The sequence below is a fragment of the Symphalangus syndactylus genome, chromosome X, assembly GCF_028878055.3.
Source record: "Symphalangus syndactylus isolate Jambi chromosome X, NHGRI_mSymSyn1-v2.1_pri, whole genome shotgun sequence".
Classification (NCBI taxonomy): domain Eukaryota; kingdom Metazoa; phylum Chordata; class Mammalia; order Primates; family Hylobatidae; genus Symphalangus; species Symphalangus syndactylus.
In genome coordinates this window covers 67,865,708-67,884,026 of record NC_072447.2, presented here as the reverse complement: position 1 = coordinate 67,884,026, position 18,319 = coordinate 67,865,708, and the positions used below count along the sequence as shown (strand labels likewise).

General features: G+C 44.7%; 1 protein-coding gene across 1 annotated transcript in view; it reads left to right on the top strand.

Annotated features, from left to right (window-relative positions):
* Window positions 1-8,871: 8,871 nt before the first annotated feature.
* ITIH6 (inter-alpha-trypsin inhibitor heavy chain family member 6) overlaps window positions 8,872-18,319 on the top strand; it is a 43,151-nt gene continuing 33,703 nt past the window's right edge. The window contains exons 1-4 of the mRNA XM_055268202.1: window positions 8,872-9,018; window positions 10,031-10,185; window positions 15,017-15,127; window positions 15,969-16,216. Coding sequence (XP_055124177.1) covers window positions 8,917-9,018; window positions 10,031-10,185; window positions 15,017-15,127; window positions 15,969-16,216 — 616 coding nt within the window. The 5' untranslated portion in view covers window positions 8,872-8,916. The remainder of the gene's footprint in view (window positions 9,019-10,030; window positions 10,186-15,016; window positions 15,128-15,968; window positions 16,217-18,319) is intronic.

Genomic DNA, 18,319 nt, shown 5'->3' with positions numbered 1-18,319 from the left:
TGGGGCACTTTTTTGTTGTTGTTATTTATGGTATTTTTTGCTAGCTCAAATGCTACAAAAAAGTCTTCCATTTTGAAGCAAAATTTGTCAACTTACTCCTAAAAAGTACATGGAATAACATTCCCACCAGCAATGTCTCTCGTGTACGTGTCACATATTACAAATATTTTTCATGTTATTTATGATAATTTTTGCCAAACAAAAATGTTTAATTATTATGTAGTCAAATATATCCATTTTTCCTTCATCGCAACTGAATTTCTGCTGCTTGCTTAAAGATGCTTTTCACACTCCTATAACAAACCCCGTTTTTTTTTTCAAGCACTTTTGTGGCTTTATTATTTACATTCAGATGTTTGATCATTTCAAAATTTATTTTCTATACGGATTCAGCTTGATTACTCTTCAAAATCATAGTCTCTTACCCCTACGTCATGTGCAAACTAATCCATCTTTTCCCTCTCTGCTTTGAAATGGCACCTCTATCACATAATAAATTCACATAAGCAATTGGATCTATTCAAGAGAACAAAATAAGATGTAAAATAATAGGAAATAGACAAATCATCATTAATTACTGAATATATAAATGCAGACCTGGAAAACCCAAGAGCATCAACTAAAAAGTTATTAGAAACCATAATAAAATTCAGCACAACTCTTAGCTGCAGAAATAATATTCAGTGCCTTTCCACATATAAATGTAATTCAAATGGACACAAGTCTTCTGCTTTATGTGGTCACCTTTTACTATGCAAATAACATATCATGAATCCCTATGTTCCATGGATAATTCAAGATAGACAAACACACAAATTTCTTGCATATTCAAGGCAGGCTTCTGTTTTCCTGTCTTTTCTCTTTCTGTGAATTATTGCTTTCTCCAAGTGTGTGATACCAGTTCACCATGTTCTTGCCTCCTAGATTTTCTCCCTCATCCACACTAGACATAGCCCCTCCCTTTCTTCTACTTCTGGCATCTCAAATTCCCCACCCCTTCCAAATCATGGCAAGTTGGCAAGTTTTGAATGCCAAGATGAAGACTTTGGTGTTGATCCTGAGAGCACCCAGGAGTTATTAAAGGATTCTAGGCAAGGATACAGCATAGGTTTGTGTTTTAGAAAGAACACCTAGCTGCTATATGGAGTATGGATTAGGTGTTGTCTTGGAAACAGGGAGAGTACTTATGACTTTTGTAGTCATCTAGGTAAGCAATGATTGTGCTTTGGCCTAGAGTGGTGGCAGATAGTGAGAAGTGATTGAATCGAGGAGATAGTAAAGAAGTAAAAAGTAACTGGACTTGAGTAACTGGATTGTGAAGAGAAGGGCAAGGAGGAGGGGAGTGTCAAAGGGAACTCTTGGTGATCTGATTTGAGAGATTGTGTGAATGGTAACCCCTTTCACTGAGATCAGGAATACTGAAGGAAGAGCGGGTTTGAGGAGCAGGTTAGACGAGAACTGAACATTGCTTTTGAGGCACCTGTGGCATGTCTAGGTGGAAATGTACCACAGGCAGTTGAATATACACGTCTGAAGCTCAGAGAAGTGGTCTAGGCTGAGGTTATAGATCTAAGAGTCATTAGTACATAAATAGTTCTTGAATTCATGAGAAAGGGTAACAGCACCCTGGTGAATGCGTAGTGCTAGAAGAGACATGGGCCCACGGAAGAGCCCTGCAGCCCAACAGCATCTTTGGTATAGGCGGAGGAAAAGAAACTCATGAAAGAGGCTGATAAGGAGTGACCAAAGAGGCAGAGAGAAAAACAAGAGAGGGCCGGGCATGGTGGCTCACATCTGTAATCCCAGCACTTTGGGAGGCCGGGTGGGCGGATCACCTGAGGTCAGGAGTTCAGGACAAGCCTGGTCAACACGGTGAAACCCCATCTCTACTAAAAATACAAAAAATTAGCTGGGTGTGGTGGACCACACTTGTAGTCTCAGCTACTGGGGAAGCTGAGGCAGGAGAATCGCTTGAACCCGGGAGATAGAGGTTGCAGTGAGCCGAGATTGTGCCACTGCACTCCAGCCTGGGTGACAGAGCGAGACACCATCAAAACAAACAAACAAACAAACAAACAAACAAACAAAAAACAGGAGAAAGGAGTGTCACAAAAGTAAGGGAAGAGATTGTTTCAAAAGGAGGGAGGAGTCAAGGTCAATAGTGATGAATGCTGCCAAGAATCAAGAAAAGTAAGACCTGAAAAAATGTCCGGGGATTTTGATGATCAAGTGGTGGTCTCTGGTGACCTTGGAAGGAATAGTTTCAGTGCACATGTTTGTGGCATAGCTTGCTAATTGCTTACCCTGATATCCATCCTCCTCTTCTTCGTTAGTAATAAGCCATCTGATTTTTAGCTAGATACATAGCCTCCCAGAATAAAGGCCATGAGGACTAGGGTCACACTCTAAGGATACTGGATTATTAAACTAAAAAGAACCTGGATCCGTAACAATTTCATGAAGCCAACGTGAACTGCCTACCTCTGGATTTCTTTTAGGTGCGGCAAACAGATGTATGTCTTATTTAAGCCATTGTTATTTCAGAGTCTATTCCATGCAGCAGTTTCCTGATTGCAGTGAGTTGAGATATGAATAGCAGGTGAGGTATACATGACAATGGGTATGGAATGCTTTCCCAAGAAACGCCTGAGCTTGATTTCAAGGCTTTCCCAAAATCCAGCCCTGACTGCTTTTCCAGCCCTTTTCCTGCTGTTTTTCTGAGAGTTCTAGATATAGTTGCCTATATTCCACCTAAACAGAACACTTCACTATTACCAGATATGCCCTGCCTTCTCTTGCCTAGGGGCCTTTGTTATGCAATTTTGTCCCCATGGGGAACACCCTCTGCTACAACTACCCTTCTGGTATATCTACGCTCGGTTACAACCACCAACATTTTAAGTTTCACAATGTTTTAGGTCCCAGTTGTGGTCTTTGGGATCCTGGGGTAACTTAAAGGAATACAGAGTCAGAACATTAGGAGATATTATTGGATTCAGGAAGTCAGGAAAAATCTCAGTCCAAATCCATCAGAGAGGCATTCCCAAAGATTGTCAAACCCAAACTTCCCCAGACCCCTCTCAATTCCACCACCTTCATAATATAATACCATTAACACCCTTATCTTATGACCTGGGGATCAGAGGATAGGTGGCAACCTTATCGGGGGAGAAAAGACAAATTAGTTCTTAATCTTTACCCTTTGACCAGAGAGATTTCCTCCCACCTTCTCCTTGTGAACTCTTGGAATCTTGATCTTCAGCATCCACCCATAAACTCTGATGAACCTAGGTCACTGGGTCTCAGGCCCATTTCTAGCACCCATAGATCAGTAGAGAAATATCTGAGACCATATAGATCCTACATATCAACTAAGAGGAAAGATGAAAGGCTGTTATCATCAGGCAGCTCTGTTCTGGAGATAAGGAAAGGCAGGCTAAGGATTGCTTAGTGCAGAATGTCGAGACGGAACTGTCTAGTCCCACAGGCATCCAAGACTCCAGACTCCTGAAGCTCAAATGGAAAGCCCAGAATATCCCCACCACCAATCCTATCCTAGTACATTTACCTTCTCCCAAACTATACAGAATCCGTATCTCTGAATTTTGGAAAATTTGGGAGAGGGTAGCAAAGGTTTCCTTTTAATAAAAGGCTGCCTGTCACTTCTTTAGTCATTTAAACCATGCAGCTCAGCATAGAAATCAACTTTAAATTGGACATCAGACTTTCTTGTTCTTCAGATTTCCATAACCATTCCCACCATTGGGAACGGCCTAATAATTGTTCCTTCTCCTACGGCCCATGCCCCACCCCTGTTGGACCCTTTCTGTCCCCCAGCATGCTGGCAACTTCTCTCCTTTCCATTTCCAGGCTTCTATATCCTCTCTCACTCTCTCTCTCCCCCTCACCTCCCCCAGGGTCTCACTCCGTCACTCTGGTTGAAGTGCAGTGGTGTGATCCCAGCTCACTGCAACCTCCACCTCCTGGGCTCAAGTGATCCTCCCACCTCAGCCTCCAGAAGTAGCTGGGACTACAGGCACATGCCACCACGCCCTACTAATTTTTGGGGTTTTGTTTGTTTGTTTGTATTTTTGGTAGAGATGGGATTTCACCATGTTGCCCAGGCTGGTCCCAAATTCTTGGACTCAGGCGATTCACCCGTCTCAGCCTCCCAAATTGTTGGGATTACAGGCATGAGCCACCGTACCTGGCCTATGTCTTCTTTCTTGAGATGCTGGTGAAATCTCATTTTTTCCCCTTTTATATGTAGGGCAATTTAGTTAACTTTGTTTCACTCTAAGCCCTAAGGGTTACCTTTCCACAGCAAAAATGACATTTTGTCAAACAAAAGACAAATTTCCCATAGATGAGGAAACCTGCTACCCACTTTTGGACTAACCCTCATTCTCCCCTGTTCTCTGTATATTGAGTCCTTCCTCAGCACAAGCTTGTGAGCTATGATTAGGCCATTCAACAGAAAATGAGCACCAACTATGTATTAGACACCTCTACAGAGGTGGCCCTTGCTCTTAAGGGGTTTATTTTTATACTGTGTGAACATTAGCCTCATTTCACAGATGGCAATATTAAAAGTGAGAGAGGTAACTTGCCCAAGGCAAGGCGACCAATGAGTGGCACAGAGAGGACTTGAACCCAAGTCAGTGGAATATCAAATACCAAAGACTTAACCACTACACTATACTTTGTCCAATGATTTAAGTCCCAGAATATCCTTTCCAACACTCTTCAGAGACATATGCTAGGCACATTACAGTATGTTTTTCATCTATGGAGGCATGTCTAACTGAATATCCATATGCCCATTTAGATATTGTCATAAGCGTCATAGGAAATATAACTATTTCATTGTTTTGAGATCAACATGCAGTTTTTAACATTTGATTTTTATGAATTTCATGCTTGTACATGACAACAAATGGAACAGTACAGAAGATCATATGATAAAAACGAATAGTCCCCTGCCTCAACCCTCCCCATCTCCATCCCACCCCCTCAAAGCCAACTTTTAACAGATTTTAGTTTTAGCTCTACTGTTGGTTCCCTTTACAACTCTAGATAATATGTATATAATGTTTCTTTTTTCAAAAAAATTAGACAATATCCTATTGACTCCCAGAGATGGCAGTAAGGATTTTGTTTATGTACTGTGCCTCACTTTTCCCTCTACTCCCCTGCAATGGTTAACACCGACGTTCTTTTTTTGTTTTTGGTTAATTTTATCACTTGAAAAAAATATACTCAGACCTCTATTTTGTATTCCATCCATTTTGACAGATAATTTTGATTCCCCATTTTTTAAGACAAGGATATTATGGCTACAACCCTCCTCCTGCCCATTCAGTGTCCCACATTGTCAGTTTTATCTTTCCTTTTACATTGCCCTGGTTATTAACGTTTACATTCTGTTCTGCTGCCACAATCAGATCTTCCCTGCTTTGTCTCCCCAGGTTGACTCTATGACCTGAAACCCAATAAACAGCATTCACATTATCATGGCTATGTAAATATTTTTCAAAATCTAGCCAAGTAGTGAGCCTGGAATACACTTCCTTCTCTTCAAGTTCAATGTCACAATCTTTGGGCCTCTCAGAGGAGAATGTTTCTAGCATCAAGGTCAAATGGAATCTTTCTTATACTCTTATCAGCTGCTCATAATCATATAACATTTTATTTTGCTTTGTATTTGGCCAAGACTTTCTTGAATAATTACATACACACACACACACACACACACACACACACAGTTTCTAAAAGCCTTTCTTTTTTCCTTGAATTATATGCTTTTATTGTATTCACTCATTCAACAAGTATTTTTTGAGTGTCTGCTACGTGCCAGGTACTGTTCTAGGAGATTAAGCTAGGGCAGTGAAGAAGACAGATAGCAATCCTTAGCCCCCATAGAGCTGATTCTAGTAAGGGAGAGAGAAAAGATAATAAGATAAATCAGTAAAATGTATCCAAATTAAAATGTGTGATAAGTGCTATGGAGAAAAATTTCAGTTTTAAATAGGGTGGTCATAACAATGTTTTATATATTTCAAAATAGCTAGAAAAGGTAAGTTGAACTGTTCCCAACACATAGAAATGATAAATACTCAAGGCAACGGATACCCTAAATACTCTGACTTGATTATTACACATTCTATGCATGTAACAAAATATCAACGTATCCCATAAATTTGTACAAATATTATGTATCGATAACAAAAAAATTAAAAAATAAGTAAATAGGTTGGTCAGGGAAATACTGAAAAGGTAGCATGTGGGCAAATAAGGTGAGAGAACTAGCCAAGTGGATACTTGGTGAGAAAACATTCCAAGCAGAAAGAACAGTCATTGCAAAGGCCATGGGACAGGATCATGCCTGGCATTTTTTTCCCATGCCTGGCACTTTTGAAGAACATAATGGCCAGAGTTGCTAGAGTGATGGAGGAAGGCAGGAAGGGAAGTAATAGGAAATGGGGTCAAATGGGTAATGAGGGCTTGCCTCACCGACCCCTCTCACATAGGGCCATGTAAGCCACAAGCGGGATCCACAGGAGAGTTTTGAGCAAAAAGGGGACAGGATCTGACTTGGGTTTCAAAAGGATCCCTCTGGTTGTTGTAAAAATATACTGGTGGGAGGCAGAAAAGGGGATGATGAAGGCTGAAGCAGGAGGACCAGTAAGGAGGCTGCTGCAGTCATTGCTTGAATTGGATTCACTCTTTCCTGGATTCACTGTTCTGGGCACCTGTCTGGAGATCCTTCTTCAGGTGTAGGAAATTATTATAACTTCTAATATATCTAATTTTTTGAGGCAGGGTCTCACTCTGTCTCCTAAGCTGGAGTACAGTGGCACAGTCATGGCTCACTGTAACCTCAAACTCCTGGGCTCAAGCAATCCTCCCGCCTCTGCTTCCCAAGTAGCTGGGATTTACAGATGAGAGCCATCACGATTGGCTATTTCTTTTTACTTTTTTTTGTAGAGTCAGGGTCTCACTGTGTTAGCCAGGCTGATCTCAAACTCCTGGCCTCAAGCGATCCTCCCGCCTCAACCTCCCCAAGTGCTGGGATTACAGATGTGAGCCACAACTTCTGGCCTAATATGTTTTCAATAAAGTTTCCTTCATTGTTTTGTTTTCTCTATCTAGAACTCCTATCATTTGAATGTCTAATTTGCTAGATTAATCCCTCTCTCTTAAATTTTCTCTCACATTTTCTGTTGCCTTGGCTTTTTTGCCCTGCATTCTGGGAGATTTCCTCATTTCCCGGTCCTGGGAAATTTATTATTTCAGTAACTTATTTTTAATTTCTAAGGAATCTCTGTTTTCTCTGATTGTTCCTGTTTTATGGCATCTAGTTCTTGTTTTATGCATGTTATATCTTCTTGAATCTTATTCAGAACAGTATCAATTTTTGCCCTGAAGTTCTGTTTCCCAGATCCTCAAATTGCTCTAGGGTCAGTTGTTCTATTTGTTTCTTTTAGTATTTTGCTTTCATGCTACAGGCTTCCTTAATTTGCTTGAGGCTCCTTGGCTACTCATTCATATTTAAGAGAAAAGGACTGGGTAGCTGATAGGAGTTTTCTCTGTGGCTGTACAAGCAGAGCTGTTCTCTAGCTAGGACTCTCCCTCGTGAGGAAATCCTGAGAGGAAACTTGGTGCGGACTTGTGGCAGGTGGCAACTGACAGGTTTTGGGACCCACAGATGCCAGAATGAGAAGACTTTGTTGTGATGCCAAATGCCCTAGGACAAATCTGAGTGTTCCTGGGGCAGTTTGTAAAATGTCATCAGAGATTTTACCCCTGAGAGTAAGTACTGGAGCTGTCTGTGCTCCCTGCGTGGATAGGTGGAGGCGGGAGGGCCGGGGCGGCAGGATTCTGACTGAGGCTGATAGTCCTTGTGCAGACCTTCAAGTACTTTCCTTTTTCTCAGCCCCATTCCTCACTCCCACCCTCCACAAGACCTGCAGATCCTGAGTCCAGAGCACCTCAGCTCCACCCTTCTCCCTCCACTCAGGTCTCTGAGGACAGGGAGCTTTCCAGACTTTTGATCTCTGTCATGCCTCATCCTGCCCTCCTCCTAGCAGCTATTTACTGATCACTTACCATGTGCCAAGCATTCTAAAAGTACAAACTCACTTAATCTTCATAAGAACTTTATGAAGTAGGTGCTATTACTATTCTTATTTTATAGATGAAGATACTGAGGCTACAGAGAGGTTAATTAACTTGCTCAATATTATACAGTCAGTAAGTGGCAGAACTGAGATTCAAACCCAGGTGGTCTGAGTCTAGAGCCTGTATTTTGAAACCACTGTGTTATATTCTTTCTCAGTCCTGCCCCAGCCTGTCTTGGCCTCTGGCTATTCTAGAGATTGTAAGTCTTATTATGTCTATGGGACCCCTAAATTGTTATGGGATCCTGAGTAAGTCCCTCCCGGCACTAGGCTAAAGTCAATACCAGGGAAGACCAGTATTGGGGGCTTGCCTTGCCAATCCCTCTCTCATCGCCACTACCTTTTTAAGATGATCAATGCTAAGTGACCTTTCTCCGGCCCCAGTTACTGGGCTCCTGTGGATGTTTATAGGAAAGAAAAACCCCACCCTGAGCCAACACAGCAAACAGACAGACCCAGCACTCTGGTATGTTTAGTTTCCATTCATCTTACAGCTGGATGAGGGGAAAAAAGGAAGCATGGAACTGGCCCTTCTCCAGGCAAGATGCCAGCCCCAGCTCCTGGACAATCCTGGCTTGTGTGAGCCTCAATGCCACATTCAGAGCCTTCCCCACCCTTCAGGATGGTCCCTCCCTCTCAAGAGAAGGGATACCTGGAGGTTTAAAAGAGCAAGGGTTTGGAGATCGGGCTCAGATCTTCTGGATGTGAACAACAGATCCAGGCCAGAGGTGGCATCATGTCTGGGTGGAGGTACCTCATCTGTGTCAGCTTTTTGCTGACCATTCTTCTTGAACTGACATACCAGGGACCCCCTGTCCCCGCTTCATCAAGCACAAAGGTCAGTTCTGGAATGAGGGAACAAAGCTTGGGGATTTGTGATAAAATTAGCTTCTTGGGGGAAATTTGGGAAGGTTATTCAGTGTGTTTCTTCAGTCCTATGACTGAGAAGCTAGAGCCAGAGAAAAGAGGTACTATTTGCTGAGCACATGTCAGGTGCTGCACCAGGGGTCCCAGAGTTATTATTTCATTTAGTCCTCACAGCATCTCTGTGAGCTGGGCTATATTATTATCCCCATTATAGAGAAGAGAAAACAGAGGTTCCAAGGTTAAGACACAGTTAGGAAGTGGCAGAACCGTCTGATCTCAAATTGTCCTCATTTCCCACTGCCCCACACTGGGAAGGAACTAGCTCTGCATCACGTATGGGTAGATAGAGGGACCATTGTCTCAAGAAAGGAGAGGAAGAAGATAGATATTGTACTTGCTGTGTGCCCTCATCATGGATGCCAGATACTTACCATGCTTGCAGTGCACGATTGTGCTTATAAGTGCAATTCTTTACACCTGAGATCCTAAAGAAGAAAAAAATCAATACTTATCACAGTGCCTTGGACAGAGTAGGATTCAATGAATGGCGGCTGCTCTGCTATATTCTAAAGCCTTGCTACTCAAAGTGAAATCTGTGGACTAGCAGCAGCATCATCCCATGGGAGCTTTTTAGAAAGATAAAATCTCAGCCCTCGCCCTAGTCTTGCTGAATCAGAATCTTCATGTTAACAAGCTTTCCAGGAGATTCATGTGCACATCAAAGTTAGAGAAGTGCTTGTCCAGAGAGGTCCCTTGATCTCTAATCTTCTGTGAGTCTTGGGTTCTGAGACTTGATAAAGCTTGCTGAAGTAATCAGGCAGATCCACCAAATGGATGACAGAGGCTGTTTTCCCTCTCTAGGCCTTAGTTTATCCACCTGTATATTTTGAGGCCTGTGTAGGAATCTTGGGTTCCCAAATACTAGCCCATCTAGGCTGAGGACATAGTCTACCTAAAACACCTCCTCCTGTCTTCTCTCTCAGCTGTTAATGACAAGCTATTCTATGCGCTCCACGGTGGTGTCTCGCTATGCCCACACCTTGGTCACCTCTGTCCTGTTTAATCCGCATGCTGAAGCCCATGAAGCCATCTTTGACCTGGATCTGCCTCATCTTGCCTTTATCTCCAATTTCACTATGTAAGTCTGCTTCCAAAGTCACCACTTCATTCATTTGTGCATATATTTGTTCATTCTTGTGCTTATTCTGTCAGCAGAGCATAGTGATTAAGAGAATGCACTCTGAGATCAGACTTCTTGAGTCTGAATCCTGGCTCTGCCAATTTGGGACCCAGGGCAACTTACTTCATCTCTGGGAGTCTCATTTTACACATCTACAAAATGGGGATAAAATTAGAACCCACTGTCTTTTTTTCTTTCTTTCTTTCTTTTTCCATTTTTTTTTTTTGACATGGAGTCTCGCTCTGTTGTGCAGGCTGGAGTGCAGTGGCACAATCTCAGCTCACTGCAACCTCCGCCTCCCAGGTTCAAGCGATTCTCCTGCCTCAGCTTCCCAAGTAGCTGGGACTACAGGCGCATGCCACCACGCCCAGCTAATTTTTTGTACTTCTAGTAGAGACAGGGTTTCACAGTGTTAGCCAGGATGGTCTCCATCTCCGACCTCGTGATCCGCCCACCTCGGCCTCCCAAAGTGCTGGGATTACAGGCGTGAGCCACCGCGCCCGGCCAGAACTCACTTTCAAGGATTAAATGAACTAATATACATGGAAACATATGCTAAAATTAGCTCCAGGCACATATTAAGTAGTTGATAATATTAGCTTTATTGCTTTTTAAACGAACATTTCCTGGTGCTGAGTGTGTGACTTACACTGTGCTGAGTCCAACAGAAAGAGGAAGATGAACTGCATATAGTCCCTAGTCTCAGAGACTTCACAATTTAAGGGGGGATATAAAAAAGGAAACTGGCCCAGCACAGTGACTCACACCTGTAATCCCAGAGCCTCGGGAGGCTGAAGGGGGAGGATTGCTTGAGGCCAGGAGTTCAAGACAAGCCTAGGCAATATAGGGAGAACCCATCTCTAGAAAAAAAATAAAAATTAGCAGGGTGTGGTGGTGCATGCCTATAGTCTCAGCTACTCAGAAGACTGAGGCAGGAGGATTGCTTGAACATGGGAGGTTGAGGCTGCACTGTGCTATGATCTCTGCACTCCAGCTTGGGTGACAGAGTGAGACTGCCTCTAAAAAAGAGCATTGGGTTGGGAAGCAGTGAGTAGATTACTTTAATAAAGTATGCTGGGGAAAAAGAGAAGTCTGAATGTGGAATGGTTGTAATGGTGAGGTGGACCAGAAGACAATGGTGAGTTTCCTATTCCCAGGCTGGTGGAGAAAACCTCAGAGAGATAACACCTAAACTGAGGCTTGAAATAGGACATCTTCACCAGGCAACCAGAGTGAGGGCAGGACTGGAGGAATCCAGGAAAAAGGAATAAAGGCACAAATGTTCCCTCAATTAGGGGAACTGCAAGTACTTCTGTGTCACTGTACTGTCAGGGACAGACAAGAGGTAGAAGAGTGGTAAAAAAAAAAAAAAATGAGAGGTGAGAGGCAGAGAAAGACTAGGCTGTGGAGGACTTCCAGTGTTAGAGCACCTCCTTGGGTCTCACTTAATGGTCTCCAAACCATCTTATGTGTTTGCACACCTATCAGGAAAAACTTGATCCATATATAGTTATTCATTTATGCATTATATGAATATACTGCTGAGCAAATATATTAGGTACATTATGAAGCATATAAATATTAATCCCTAAAGGATAAGGAAAAAGCCCTAAAATAGAGTATGAATATTATTTTTCCACTCCCTCTCGATTTGTCTCCAGCATCCCCTGTGACATGTGCACCCCTCTTTAGAAATAAGCGTGGGCCATAATAAGGAGACATGGCAAGGTTTTAAGCAAGGAGAGGTGATTGTGAAGTGGTAGCAGACTGGAGGGGCCAGCTAGGTGGCCAGGAGCTGAGTAGGCAAACAGGGGCAGAATGTGTTTCAGGGGACAGCAAGTAGTTAAATTTGACTGGCGTGGAGGGGCAGGGAAGGGAGGTATGGAGAGAAAGTTGGAGTGGATGAGTGGGCCTAGAGAATAGGGGGCTGAAGTGGATGAGTGGGGGTTGGAGTGGATGAGTGGGCCTAGAGAATAGGGCCACGTAGGGGATGCTGAAGGTGGGAGCAGGACAGTGGTGGTGGATCTGAGAGACTATCGAGGGAGAAACAACCTGATTGTAGTGGAGAGTAAGTAAATATAGATGGTGTTTACCTTTTTTCGGCTTGTTAGACCTGGTAGATGACAGTACCCTGTTGAGGTGATAAATAAGGGAGCTGGAGCAGATAAAGGGAAAGCTTAGTGGGGCCTCAGTAGCCAGTATCACACTTTAGTATGAATTACAAAAAGGCCCCTGGATTTGGGAAGAGGGACTATCAGATTTACCAGATAAGTGAGCCCAGCACAAGTAGAATATCCACCCTTGTTCAGCCCCGCTTGTCCCTGTTAGTTGGGAGGAGGTTCTTGTGCCATCAATAATCTGTACAACCTCAAACAGCAGCCCTGGGGTGGGCCTAGGCTGTGCCACCAAGAACCTCCTGGCACGTCCCCTGGAGAAGGATTGGGTTAGAGGAGGGGACTGGTATGGAGTCAGAGCCAAGGAATTTGGGGGAGAAGTGCTGAGGCAGTCAAGGAGGGCTCCCTGAAAGCAGGATTTTCACATGGGTAAGATTTGAAGGGACAAAGATCATTGCATGTTGGGACCCAGGGGAATCAAGGACCAAAAAAGAGCAGGCGTGGGTTTGGAGTATGGGGGTCTAACCAGAGAAGCTGGCAGTCAAATGATGTAAGGGCCAAGTAGTCAGGCAGAATTTGGATTTTTGCTTCAATTGAAAAAAACACCAACAGATTTTTTTAAAAAAAAATTAAGCAAAGCTGGCTGGAGGAAATGTTCTTGGGCAGACTCTGTGGAAAGTATGCTGGCTGGAGGCAGCACACACACAGAGGCCCCAGTGTCCTGCTGCCAGACCAGCTCCACCCTACCCCCCTCACCCCCCAGGAGACCTTGGGGAGGTGCCAGCTCGGCCCACCCCCACACTAGCCCAGCCACAGCAACACTCTGTTTCAGCTGCCTAGAAACACTTCTTCCCTGAGTGGTCTCTTCTGCCACCAGCCTATCCTCCCCCAGTGTTCCTGGAAGCTGCTGCCTTGGTCAAGCAAGTTTCCTGATACCTGTGCCTCAGTTACTCCACTTGTAAAATGGAAACTGTTGTACTTGCGTCCTACAGAGTTGCACTAACTTTCTCTAGGACACCCAACTATCACTCCTCAAAGGCCAGCTCTGATCCATCCTCCCCCTTTTCAAGATTTGTCCAAGACTCTCCATTCTCCATGGCAAAAAGTCTTTGCTGCTGTATGAGCTCATTGAGTCTTGTGTTCAAAGACCCCTATTCTCTAGGCCCACTCATCCACTCCAACTTTCTCTCCATACCTCCCTTCCCTGCCCCTCCACTCCAGTCAAATTTAACTACTTGCTGTCCCCTGAAACACATTCTGTGTTTTCCTGCTGTCTGTCCAGGATGTCCACTCCACAAATAATTGTTGAGTACCTCCTCTGTGCCAAGCCATATTCCAGGCACCAGGGGTACAGCAGCAAATAAAGTGGTAAGAAGTCAGTCAGATTGTGGATGTCTTCTAAAGATGGAGCTGAAAATCCCTGATGGATTGGATGTGGATTCTGAAACAAAGAGGAGAATCCAACACGACTCTAAGATTTTTAGCTGAGCAACTATGTCCTGAAACAAAGACACCAGAGGAGGAACAGATTTGGGAGGGGAGAGTTGTCAGGAGCTCAGTTTTGGATATGTTCAGCTTCAGGTGTCTATGGAATATTCTAGTGGAGATGTCAAGTAAGAAATTGGATGGGTCTAGAGTTCAGGGCACAAGTCCACACTGGAGATACAGATTTGGGAGGCATCTGTATATAAATGGTATTTAAGGCCAATGTAGAAAGAGTAGAGGACAGAAGGGGAGAGGGAGGGAGGGGAGAGGATAAAAGGTTGACAACAGAGCCTTGGAGTGTTCCAAAGATTTGGAGGTTAGGAAGAGAAAGAGCCAACAGAGGAAACTGAGAAGGCATGGCCAGTGAGGATTATTTATCCATATCCTCCCTGTCTTTCAGGCCTAGCTTCAAGGCTACCTTCTCTAGGACCCTTTCCTGAAGACTTGGGCAAAAGTGTTCTCTCCCTTCTTTGAGCTTCTTTTCACTTTATTACCTTCCTTAGAGAAATGGGGAAAATGGGGGTAAGCAAGTCTGCTTGTAACTCATCAGTCTCGGAGCTCCCCGAGGACAAGGCCTCCTCCCTAGTCAGGCCCAGAAGACTTTGCAACAATTTGCACACTTCTTTCACAATTTTTACCACTTATACCACCCATAGTATTTACTTAATATATTTTTATATTAATATGGCCATATTATATACCCAATATATTTTTTCAATAGATATACTTTCTGAGATGATCTGAGTTAGCTTTATTCTGAGCAACAATATCTATGAGATCATGGGTTTAATGTGCTAGTTGTAATTTAATAAACATTACTGTAAATACATAACAATTATAATAAAACTATTCGGTTATATCGTACCTAAAATTATGTTGTGTGCCAAAAGGTAGAATTCATTCAACACTCTGGGAAACACAAAACTCTAACACCAGATCCACCATATGCTGTGTGGACTCTATTTCCCCATCTGACAAATGGAGATAATGATAACTACTTCACTCTGTTATCTCCCTCTCCTTTCCTCTTCTTCTCTTCTTGCCGCTCACACTGGGGCTTTATGGCACTGTGTTGTTCTTTCTCTTTCCCTATCTCTGTCCTCCTCTTTCTACCTCATGTGTCTCTTTCTCTGTCTCTGACCAACTATTTTCTCTGTCTCTGCTGTCCCTCCTCTTTCCTGCCCCATTAGGACCATCAACAATAAAGTCTACATCGCAGAAGTCAAAGAGAAGCACCAGGCAAAGAAAATCTATGAAGAAGCCCATCAGCAGGGAAAGACAGCTGCTCACATAGGCATCAGGTAAGACCCCATCCAGTCCAAAACATGACTTAATCATCTTAGCTGTGTGCTTAGGGGAGATGCACGTTCTCTCTGGTCCTCAGTCTCCATCTCTGCAGAGTGGGGACATGACCTCTACTTCATAGGATTATGTGAAGATGATGTGAGTTAATGAATATCAAAGCCTGTAACAGGGTGGGTGTTCAATAAATGGAAATTTACTTCCCCATTTCCACTTCTCTACTGTCAGCAGATTGTGGCTTATTTAAGAACTGGCACCTTCCAGGAAGGTTACATGCAAGTGAGATTTTTCTAAATTGAATTTTGTTTCCTGAGTTCCATTCAGCGGGCAGAAATGTATTGTCTTCCTTCAGTGTTTCCTCCCAGCTTCCAAGAGAGTTTCATGGAGCGAAAACTTTAGCTTTGGCTCCAGCAAACTGAGTTATTGCCATATGAACAAGCTCCTTCGAAAGCATAGGGGAGAGGATAGTGGGAGGGTCTATTTGAAGGGGCTGAGGCATTGTATGTAAATTGAAAACTCTCTTGTAAAATGAATCATTAGACCCTAGTTGGTCTGTTCTATATTCAGATCTTCATGGACAAATTTCCCTTAAGGGTGGACGACCTGTGAGATAATTTCTCAAGCAGAATATTTAGGAGGCTGAATGAGGGAGGAAGGGAGAGAGAGATTGATAAGTGGATGCATGGATGACGGACCATGGGCCAGTGACTCAGTTGAACCAGAAGCCTAGTCAGGTCGGCTGGGACCAGGGTTGGGGGGAGCAAAACTAGGTCATCTAACAGCCCCTGTACTCGTCAGAAGATCCCTTTCTCTTCCCACCATCCTCCCTTTCCTGCCCAGGGACCGGGAATCAGAGAAGTTCCACATCTCCACCAGCCTGGCAGCAGGCACAGAGGTGACTTTTTCCCTGGCCTATGAGGAACTGCTTCAGCGGCACCAGGGCCAGTACCAGCTGGTGGTGAGCCTGAGGCCCGGCCAATTGGTGAAGAGGCTGAGCGTAGAGGTTACAGTGTCAGAAAGGACAGGCATCTCCTATGTGCACATACCACCCCTGAGGACCAGCCGTCTGCGCACCAATGCCCATGCAAGTATGTGGGCAGCACTACGGGTCACCCATCAGACTGGCCTTCACTGAATGAAAACCTTATCGATTCCACTGGGTTTCCCTCTAGTGCCACTTCTGCTCTGTATTCACTGCCAAGTTCCTTCCTAATTCAGTGAGAAGAGGGCATGTTTGAAGGTGAAAATATTTGGATTTTAACCTTGGCCTGGTCCTTACAGGCTGTATGACCTGGCACATTAGAAACTTCCCAGACTCTTGATTTCCCTAAAAAAAAAAAAAAACAGTGATAAGGGAGGGTTTGTTGGGTGGGCTAATGAAATTAAATCATATGTTAACCATGCTGAAGGCTGTAGAAGCCACACTGGCCAAATCGTGCTTTTCCCTGAATCCCCACTGAGAATGGCAGGACAGTGAGCGCACAGCAAGTGCAGGCTCCCTGGAGGACACCATCTCAGGCCCTGGAGGGAAGAGAAGCATCCTGCCTCAGAGGTTTGCTTCAAATATCACCCAGAGGTTTTGGAAGGCCAGACTGGCTACATCAGAATCACAACATGGGCTCCTAGAAATGCAGATTCCTGGAGCTCAGCCTTCAGGGTCTGGTTCAGTAGCATGGGGGTGGGGCCCAGGAAGCTGTGTCGTCAACCAGTCTCAGGCGACATTGACGTCCAGCCAGGTTGGAGAATCACGGAGCTGGCCTGTCCACCTCATCTGAGAGATGAGAGGACAGGCGCAGAGAAATCCCTGGCTCATGTGGCAGCCCCTCCAAAGCTGTTTAGCATTGGAGGTCCCAACTCATTCGACTCTGTTGACCCAGAGAGGCACTGGGGTGGACAGTGGATGTAACAGACACAGACAGACACACAGACTGGATTCAAATCCCAGTGCTGACACTCCCCTAATGTGGGACGATCAAAGCCAGTCACTCCATTGCTCGACTTCACTTTTCCCATCTGTAAAATGGACGAGATGCCATCTACAGCTCAGGACCATTGTGAGACTTTGAGAGAATTCCTCCCTCCCAACTATGTGGTGCAGAGAAGATTGCACGATCATTCTACTCGTTAGCATTAGGTGGCACTCACTGAGATGCAGGTATGGCTCCAAACGCTTTACATGAATGGCCTCATTTAGTTCCCACAAGCACTGCCTATGAAGTAGGAGCTGTGGTCATGCCTGTGCTGTAGATGAGGAGCCAGAGGCTTAGAGAGAATGAGTCGCTTGTCCAGGGACACACAGCAGCAGCTGGAACCTGGGCCCACAGGCCATCCGAGTCCCTGCAGCCTGCATGCACTCTTCAGCCCTAAGCTATAAATGGCAGGTCCCTCCCCCATTCTCCTTAAAGGTTAAAACAGAGGGTAGGACCAATCCTGTGGGGGAGAAAACAGAACAAAGAGCTCTGAGAGGAAGGAAGCCAAGGGAATGTATGTGAGCAGACGCCTCAGAGAGTATGGGGCTCAGTGTGCCCCTGAGCTTCCTGACAGCTGTGGCAGGAAGGAGGGGGAGCAGAATTCCCAAGTTTCCATTTTCTGGAAAAAAAGGAGGCACAGTGACATTTCTAAATGGACATTTGTCTTGGATTCCAGAGGAGTTGATCTTGTGGCCAGCTCAGCAAACATCTGGGACTAAAGATCCATCTGTGATTTCATGAGACTCTAAAAGGCTTGTTCACACACATGATGCCCACAGTCAGAAGGAAGAGAGGGAAGAAGAAATATGAAATCCAATCCAGAGGACAACCTTGCTAGGCTGCTGTTTCCCACAGCAGTGGGGGGATGGGAGGAGACCTAGACCTTGTCTGTGTGTCTGTCTGTCTCCTGGACACACACTCACTGCACTGCCTCTCTGGGAGGAGGCACTGGCTGCTGGTGTACCTCTGGACATGCCACGCCTCCAAAGACTTGGCCCCAGGTTGCATGGAAAATGAGGCAGGGTGAGGTTGCCAGTGAGGGCCACATTACCAGGGCCTGGGAGCTGATGGCCAGGTTGAGTCTGTCCAGCTGGGCTCAATGGAGGATGCAGAGAGGAGCCGGCTGTGGGACTGGGAGAGGAGCGGGGGGCAGGTAGAAAGATGTAGGCAGGAGGCACCAGAGGTTTGGGGAGGAGTTAGACTTCTCACCCTCCCCAGATA